This window comes from Pterocles gutturalis, unplaced genomic scaffold (genome assembly GCF_000699245.1).
Source record: "Pterocles gutturalis isolate BGI_N339 unplaced genomic scaffold, ASM69924v1 scaffold1549, whole genome shotgun sequence".
Classification (NCBI taxonomy): Eukaryota; Metazoa; Chordata; class Aves; order Pterocliformes; family Pteroclidae; genus Pterocles; species Pterocles gutturalis.
In genome coordinates this window covers 1-9,378 of record NW_010127792.1, presented here as the reverse complement: position 1 = coordinate 9,378, position 9,378 = coordinate 1, and the positions used below count along the sequence as shown (strand labels likewise).

Here is a 9,378-nt window from a genome sequence, read left to right as displayed (position 1 = left end):
GTGACATCCCCCACAAGAGGAGCCCTGAACTCCTCTTTTCTCCTGTGCAAGATTGGACTCTGAAGGCTTTGTGTACATGAAAAGAGGAAGACAGAGTTCCTACAAGTGGTACAGATAGAGGATCCCCATTTGCCAATGCATCATCTGAATTTCTCCTGAGATCCTGGGACACACTTCCTGCTGTCAGGGTCTTTATTGAAATGGCATATTGGGAATATGTAACAACAAGATAACTGAAACCATAAGAAAGGCTTCTTTTCATAAACACAGGTGTCTGGTAGCAGAGAACCAGCTGGAAGAGACCCACAAGCAATACCATCAGGGCCTCTGTTTGCCAGTTTTTCCAGGAAAGAGCTAAGCAAGGCACAAAGAACCAGCATGTCTGGGTCCCTGTCACCCCATGGAGAGGTCTGTACCCAGAGAGGGAACAGGGCACACTGGTAAGGGTCTCACCCCCACTCCGTGCTAGAAAGCAGGCCTGCGCTACAGGAAGAGCCCCAAAACCACAGATAGAGGAGCTGCCTCTAGCCACGAAGTGAGAAAAACTCAAAGGAACGGTGCGACTCTCCCAGAAGAAGATGGGTTTTCAGAGAATGACTCAAACCACAGGCTTCCCTGTGGCAGGAACTAGAAACAAACACGCAAGAGGCACAGGAAACCCTGGGAGGCCACCCCAGCAGACATGTCACCAAGTGCTGCACACTGAGCCACAAAGTCTGCCAAACCCGAGGCTGAGCAGACCCAGGGAGGAAGCCCACAAGGGAGGGGCTACCCACTACCTCTCCTAGCAACTCCACAGCACAAGGAATGTAGAGGGTGAGATAGAAAATGCTTGTGCTCATCACAGCCAGATATTCACCTGGACTGTCTGGAAACTGCGGGTCATGACGGCTTTCCCTTTCCCACTCTCCAGGCTGCCTGCACAGAGCTCCAGGCAGGGAGGCACCTGTCAAGGTGGGGAGCCTGTGGGGAGTCCATGGCCCCCTGGTACCTGGTATCCGATGATCTCCCCTTTGCAGGAGGGCAGTGCCTTCCACCGCAGGGACCCTGTGTTGGGATCCAGCCACAGCTTCTCCAGTTTGTCCGGCACTGGAAGCACAGGAGGACGGGGTCATGCCCGGGGCCAGTGAGGAGAGGCTGAGCCCAGAGCAGGGTGCCGGCAGCTCCTGGCCCAGGGGACAGGCTGCAAAGGGACACCCCAACCCGGGTTTGTCCCACACAAAGGCTGCATGTGCCACACCAAGAGCATCGATTTGGTGAGGAGGGAGGATTGAGGAGGGGACGTGCTGTGCTCCAGGGCCCTGCACAGCCCCTTCCCAGAGCCTCACCGGACCTGAGCAGCCCTGATCCCAGGACCATCCCTGTGGGCATCGGATGATCGGGGTGAGCTGGTGGGGAAAGGGGACATTTATCCACCTCCCCTGCCCATGGCACAGCCCAGAACTGTCCCTGCTCTCCTATACTCTGCACACATACCTGTTTCCTCTGTCCTCACCAGCCATGTGAAAAGGATCGTGCTGGGGGGCAGGGAGACGGTGACACTGTAGTCAGTGAAGGGCTGCAGAGCGGGACAGGTGAATGTTCCATTCGGGCCATGTAGCATCTCCTCTCCCTTCACCTCCTCAGCATCACAGGCAGTGGAGGAAGGCCCTGCCAGACGGCACCTGGCCCGCATGCGCTGGCAGGCATCAGGGAGCCTGCAGGTCCAGTTCAGTTTGATGCTGGTGCTGGAAATCTCCAAGGTCCCAGGGACAACCTGGAAGTCCTCTGAGAAGGAAACATTGCAGGGGGTCACAACCTTCCCTTCCCCTCCAAGCCTTGCAAGGGTGCTGCTGTCAGACAGCCCTGCCGCATACCCAGCCTGGGGGGAGGGAAAGTGAGAGGCTGAAACTGGTCACTCCAGCTCTCTGGTAGGGGAGCAGGAGGAGTCTAGACAGGAACAAATGTGAGTGGATATGTGGACTAGTATTGCTCAAGGTAATTTTTCCCACCAAGTCAAAATTGAGATGTCTGTGGGTCCCAGCATCTCTACTGTCCAAAAGATGCAGGTCTTACAAAGACCTAGACCTTTCCTGCTCTGCATAACCCCAAGAGAAAGGTTCATCTTCCCTGGAAATATAGTGAGACATGGAGCTCTAGAACACCATATGGAGTAGTCCTGATACACCACATCCTCAGGCTGAGGATGACTGGAAAAACGGCCCTGCATGGCTTCCCCAGGCCTCCAAGGAAAGGCCAGGAGGAGCACAAGCTCAAGGGACTGGGGCCACCACGAGAGTCTCATACTATCCACAAAGCTTGCACAGGGACCAATGGACCAGCATTTGACCCTGGTGTCTTGAGGTGTTTTCTAAGAAGCCAGGGCTGTTTGGAACCTGACACATGAAGTCAGCAAAGCACCTAGGGGGACTAGGCAGGACACCCTGAAAGCTTAGGCTATGCATGGAATTGTCCTGAGGTGGGTCATGGAGAAGCACCCTCTTCCCCTCCCACAGAACTCCCCACACTACCCATGCTCACAGCTGCCTGCAGGAAACCAGCCCTGAGACTTCTTGCTGTGGCCCAGGTCTTAGGGCACCCAGTGAGCTGGGTAGCAGCAGAGGGAAGTATTGTTTTCAAAACTTCAGGGACCTCTCACTGGCTTCCCAAATCAGCCCACTATTGCCCTATTCTCACTTGAATGGGCTCTCAGTGCCCCAGGCTGTGAGAAGATGGTGCCAAGCCTGGAAGGGACCAGGCTATGAGGAGCACACTGTGGTACTCACAGCAGAACAGTCTAAGAGAACACAGGCAGCAGAGCCCTTTGATCCCCCTACCCCAAAAGTGATGCCATATAGCTCTCTTATGCCTCTCTCCTTTGTGCACCTCCTCTTGTCAGGAGCCCTCAGGTAGACCCTTGTCACCCACATCTTCAGCAAGAACCTCCCACCCCGTGGTGAACTGCAGGCTGGACTCAGGGAAGGCTCAGGGACTGCCTCAACGCTGCCTTTGTCAGCACCTGCCATTTGCCCAGGCAGGCAGAAAGCCCAAAACCTCCTGTGCATGCACAGCCTGCTTTCCCCTGCTCAGAGCAGGGCAGCCAGGAGAGCTCCTGATGGGTCCCTTACCGATGCACTCCACACTGGACCGAATGCGGAACCAGCCACCTCTGCTGTCCCTTCCAAGCCAAACTTCTCTGTATACAGGTTTCCCATGACTGATGGACTGGACTTCCCTTGCACACTTGACATGGGTGAAAGATGGCTGGAAACCCGCAGGGCAGCTCAGCATCACTTCTTCATTCTTCTTGTAATTCTCCTGGTCTGGTTCCATCTGGAGTATTGAGTGCCACCTGGGCCTTTGGCACTTTTCTGGCAGAGTTGAAAGTGGGTGTTAGTTGGTGTGGGAAGTGATGATGCGGGGCATCGGTGGGTGGTTTGAGAGAAATCCCCCGCAATCCATCCAGCCCCTGAAGGGAGGGAAAGTGACATGTCCATCTGCCAGGATATGACCTGCAAGCAAGGCTTGTTGGGTAGGGCCTTTCCTTGTGTACCTGAAGCGTGAATTATCACTCATCCACAAATGTCTCCCATCCACCCCTGTGTCCAGGGACACTATATTCCCTCCTCCACAGCCCACAGCAGGAAGTTTACCAGGGCAATCACCCCTGCACTAGGAGACCCCCTCCAGCCACTCATTCAGCAATGTCACCCACTTTAGTTAGGCTGCTGTTGATGGGCCATGGCACCACCAGCCCTGCTGAGATCCATGTCCTTCCAGCCATGGCTCATCCCTCCCACAGGGATTAGAGACGCCCCTGTTATACTTCCGGGGTCCCTGTGCTGGCTCAGTTAGTTCCTTGGCGACTCTCCTCCTGCTCCACACCACTGTGCAGTGGAACATGGCAATGAGCAATGCTTTCTCCATTTACATCCCTTGTTTTACTACAGCCCCTGCCCTTTTTCCCTGACACAAGCCCAGCTCCCTCCTCCACATCCCCTCCTCACCACTTTCACCATCCTGTGGGCTGAGCAGGCACAGCCTGTCCCAGCAGTTTGCTGAGTGCTGCAGGGGGAGGCTTTGTGCAGTGATTCCTACAGGCAGAGATGCTGGCATCTGGGAAGGACCGCTTCCCTGTTTCCAGCCTCTGAAAGGGGCTCTGCGAGGCCTCAAAGTGCTTAAAATACAATTTTCCTTCACCCAAAGGGGCAGAGAATGGATGTCACAAGGGTCAGACCATCGTCTGAACAGCCATGAAGGAGTACAGACATGCTGGTGAACAAGCAGCTTAATGGTCAGGCTTTGCTCTCAAACAACCCTGATGACAGAAGGCAAGAGATGCCCAGCTGAGCACTGCAACCTGCAGCCACATCCCTCTGATGCACAGCCGTCACCTACCCCATGCACAGGCACCCAGCCACTCCCCACACCCAGGCCCATCCAGACAGCAAAAAAGGCAGCAAGTTCCCTTTTGCTCTGCTCTCAGCAAGCACAGTGTCCCTCGTGCACACCTGGGTGTCAGGTGTGTACAGAAAGTGGTAGCCCTGCTCCCTGAAGACCCTTCCCCTGATGCATGATTCATGACACCTCATGATCCATGGGACCTGCAGCCTCCAGGGAGCAATTGGCAAACTGGCTTGGTGAAGGGCATGACCCATGCCCGACTGCCCCATCCTTCCCACAACACCCCCAGCGCACCCACAGAGCACCATAGCTCCTGCCCCTCAGGCTCTCACAGAGACAGTGGTTCCCCGGGCTGGCACAGCCCTCAGGGCTCCAGCCCAGCTGCATGCAGTAACGATGCATACCAACCTTGCAGGGGGACGAGCAGGAAAACATTCTCTTGAGGAGAAGAAGAGGAACCACTTCTTACCTGTTTCCCCGGGCACTGCTTGGACCTTGGGATCAGGTTCTTCCTGGCCCTGTGCTGCCAGCAGAGACCCAAGGGCCAGGAGAAAGCTCAGGGCCCACAGCCACGTGGCCATCCTACCATGAAGTCCCCAGGCAGGATTGAAATCTCAGCCCCACCTGCTGCCTCTGAGTCCAGGGAGAATCTGTAGCTGACTGCAAGACTTGCAACGACAGGAAGGAAGCAGCGCGTGAAGAAAACTTGTGAGATACAGGAGGCTTCCTCTTTGGGGAGGGAGCCTCCCATCAGTGTCAGTGCCGCTGCCTTTTGTTGCCTCCTTTCCCCACCGTCAGCTAGGCACTGGTACTCAACAGAACAATCCCTATCACCAAGATACCAGAATTTCCCCCTAAACCCCTCCTAATTTCCAGAGAGTTTTCAAGAAGTGGTGCTCCTGTTTCTGAGGCAATATCCATGTGCTTCCCGATGCCACTGCATGGGTGTTAGAGTTGTGATGAGTCACTGCACTTCCCCTCAGTGATGATGGGAGATGGAGGACCTCTGAGAAGCACATAAACAGCTGCAAGAAGCAGGGATAGGAATGGGGATGTGAACTGCAAGGAGTACCTCAAGGCCTGAAACAGTCCTTGGCCCTTCTGAAAGACACACTCAACCCATACCCTCTCTCATCCTTCCTTTGTCCTCCATCTCCAGCTGTGTCCTCCTCCTCCCCCCAAGCCCGGCAACAGTCTCCCCTGTCCCCAGGTGGGCAGACCACCCTGCTCTCCAGTGCCAGCTGGGTGTCTGAGGAAACCCTGAGAACTACTAAACCATCCCCCTTGCTCCTCAACAGCTCCCGCTTTTCTTTTCCTCCAGAACTTCCCATGGGCCCACCTGGGGTATCTCAGATCCCAGAGGGCTGGGTAACCAGACATGGGGGCTGCGAAGGAGCAAAGACCGTGCTTGTCCCTCAGCTTTGCCTGTGGCACATGCACAGGACACGGTCCTGCTCAGGACGAATGCAGGGGAGCACCACCACTTGCTGGTTCCCACCACTGCTCACTGGTTCCCACCAAACAACCCATCCAAATGCACGTCAGAACTGCCCAGCACAGCGGAGGGGGTTTGGGAAGGCTCTCAGCCACAGCTCCAGGCCACAGCAGCCCTGCTCATGGCCTCCTCTCAACAAGGTGCAGTTAGCTCAGCATGCCACAGGGAACACAATCCCACAAGGGCAATGAGGGGACCAAGCAGGAGCTGCAGGCGGACAGGCAGCCCCCTGCAAACCACAAGCCTTTACTGGTTGTCCAGACAGAGCAGGCAGAGTTGTGAGGCCAACAGCCCAGGGTCTGACAGGATATGGGGACAACCCACAGGAGCAGCACAAACCAACCCTCTGTTTCCCCATATCCCAACTCTGTGCATTCCACTTTCTCAACCAGCAGCAGCCACATGCGATTAAGCTCCCTCTCCCCCTCACTACCCGGTACCCATCAAGAGCAGCTCCATCAGGCATGCAGGTCACACCAACGAGAGCCCATGGGAAGGAGACACTTTGGTCCCAGAGGCCAGTTGCAGGTACCATGATGATGATCAGAAAGCTCATATGAAGGACTGTCAAAATATGTCTTTACTGGCACAAGCAGGTCATCCCAGGCCACCCACTAAATTGGAGAGATATGGGTATGATGGATAGACTGTTAGATGAGTAAGGAATTGTCTCAATGGCCACATCAAAAGAGTTACAGTCAATGGCTCAGTGTCCAAGTGGAAACCAGCAATGAGTGGTGTCCCTCAAAGCTCCGTACTGGGACCAATGCTATTTAATATCTTCATCAATGGCATAGGCAGTGGGATCAAGTGCACCCTCTGCAAGTTTACAGGTGACACCAAGCTGGGTGGTGCAGTCAACATGCTGGAGGGAGGGTATGCCATCCAGACAGACCTTGACAGGCTTGAGAAGTGAGCCCATGGGAATCTCATCAAGTTCAACAAGGCCAAGTGCAAGGGCCCATGTCTGAATTGGGGCAATCTCCAATATCAATACAGACTGGGGGTTGAATTGATTGAGAACAGGCCTGAGAAGAAGGACTTGGGGGTATCAGTGAATGAAAAAATTGGCTATGAGCCAGCAATGTGCACTTGCAGCCCAGAAACCCAACTGTGTCCTGGGCTGCATCAAAAGAAGCATGACCAGCGGGTGGGGGGAGGTGATTCTCCCCCTCTGCTCCCCTCTTGTGAGACCCTACCTGGAGTACTGCGTCCAGCTCTGGGGGCCCCTGTTCATAAAGGACATGGACCTGTTGGAGTGGGTCCAGACGAGGGCCACAAAAATTATCAGAGGGCTGGAGCACCTCCTGCATGATGACAGGCCAAGAGAGTTGGAGTTGTTCAGCCTGGAGAAGAGAAGGCTCTGGGGAGACCTTATAGCAGCCTTCTAGTACTTAAAGGGTCTTAAATATAAATGGAGAGACAGTTTTTACCAAGGCCTGTAGTAACAGGACAAGGGGCAATGGTTTTAAACAGGAGGGTAGATTCAGACTAGATATAAGGAAGATATTTTTCATGATGAGAGTGGTAAGACACTGGAACAGGTTCTGAAACCTGATCTAGTGAAAGTGGTCCCTGCTCATGGCAGGGGGGTTTAACTAGATGATCTTGAAAGATCCCTTCCAACTCGAACCATTCTGTGATTCTAACCACAAAGCTGGAGAAGAGGATGGTCGATTCCCCCATCTTCCAGCAGCATGCTCCTCATCAAGGAGAGCCTTCGGGCTGTCCCTCAACATCGAGTCTGCAGCAGGCACCAGCATCCCTCACTCAGTGCAGGAGAGGCAGTGACTGCTGGAGATAGCGGTGGGGCAGCAGCAGCAGCTGAGATCAAGCAGATCCCAAAGGCTGCAGCATAGGGATTGCCCAAGAGGACCAGGGCCAGCTGCACTGAGTCCCACAGAAGGGTTCAGAGACCAACACAGAGGTCCAGATAGGCCCAGCTGAGACCATGCTACTTGTAGGATGGGAAGGAGGGAAAGTAGGAACCCAAAGCGTTTGCGCTGGGAACACGCACCTTCTCAGATGTGCTTCCTCAGGGCTTCTGGTGGCTGGAAAAGCTTAGTCCAAGCTCCTCCATGAAGATTCAGAAGGACAGGGCTTTCACACACAAAACAGGGAGGAACCACGACAAGGCGTGAGCTGTCGCAGGGCAGGCAGCCTCTGCAAACCAGAATAATTTATTTTGTTGTTTTGACACAGCAGCACAGCTGCGAGGGCAGCATGATTGGGCCAAACTCAAGAGAGGCCAGGGTCCAGATGGATATTGGGATACAGAGCAGGAAAAGGGACTGGGACCCAGCAAGCTGCTTCAGTCTCAGAGGACACTTGGAGGCACCAGGATGCAGGTGAGACGGCTTTGCCAGAGCATTGGAGCACTACCAGGACACATCCTTGCTGTCACAAGCAGGTTGTTCCAAGCCGGGGTCTGCTCCTGCTCTGTGACAGAGGATGCTGGGGCTTGATGAGGGAGAAAATTCGAGGAAGAGCAATAACCCAGCACAAGCTAGATGAGATCCTCCTTCCAGTGGGGGAAGAGCATGGCTTGAGAAGAGGTTATGGGAAGTGCCATCAGCATTGAACTGGGGATGTCCACTTTGTCTTCTCTCCCTCACTGCTCCGACTGTCTCCCAGGGACTCCAGGGCAGGCAGGGGCTGTGGGCAACGGAACTCCAGCCCGGCCACCTTTACCTGTGGAGACCAAGGGCACCCAGGGCAGAGGCTGCTGCATGCCCTCGGTAGAATGGGGAGCTCATGCCATCACAGCTGTTGCTCTCCATCCTCTCCCTGCCATGTGCTGGGAACAGGCAGGGCACTCCACCTCCTACCTGCACCTTCTGCTGGAAGAGTCGCCTTGATCACGCAGTAATCATCCAAGTTCTCGTAGGGCTGGAGTTCTGCATGGACGACACAACAGAAACAGCCTGAGGGGCCCAGGGGCCGCGGCAGAAGCAGGGCAGACCCTGGCAGGCAGCAGCATTGGGGGCTGCAGGGCAGCCTGGGACCCCCACCAGCAAGGCAGCAGGGCTGGGCAGAGGTGCTGCCTCCCCTGGGCAGAGCAAGCACAAGGGGCAGGTCCCAACCCTCCCTGGCACTGCGGAGGGACCCCAGGTGGGAGCTGCTGGAAGAGACAGCAGGAGGAGAGTTTCTGCTGGGGACAGCAGGACACGCTGTGCTGGCAGGTCGGACAGAGCCAGCTGGGCTGCCTGCAGCCACCCCAGGCTGGCAACAAGCTCTCCTGCAATAGACCTGCTCCCCTCCCAGCTCCAACCCCAGCCCTAGAGCTGCCTCTGTGTTGGGTCCCTACCTGTGTAATGGTCCTCCTCGGCTTTGCTGGGCAAGGCTTTCCTTTTCCTGGGAAGGCAAAGGGCAGTCCTGGGTCAGGGGAGAGGCTGAGGTAGCCCAGGGTTCAGAGGCATGGAGGGATCTGCACACCCTCCCTCTGGGTCTCCTAAGAGGTAGCAGGCATTGCCCATGTCCTGGGTCCAGCTGGGATAGGG

General features: G+C 55.4%; 1 protein-coding gene across 1 annotated transcript; it reads right to left on the bottom strand.

Annotated features, from left to right (window-relative positions):
* Positions 1-991: 991 nt before the first annotated feature.
* On the bottom strand, positions 992-4,964 carry LOC104466058 (the record flags this gene model as incomplete). The annotated part of the gene is made up of 4 exons (XM_010079371.1): positions 4,853-4,964; positions 3,108-3,350; positions 1,477-1,767; positions 992-1,089 (listed from the first exon to the last, which is right to left on the bottom strand). Coding segments are annotated over exons 1-4 (744 nt in total), but the record flags the coding sequence as incomplete, so codon positions are not given.
* Positions 4,965-9,378: the final 4,414 nt, after the last annotated feature.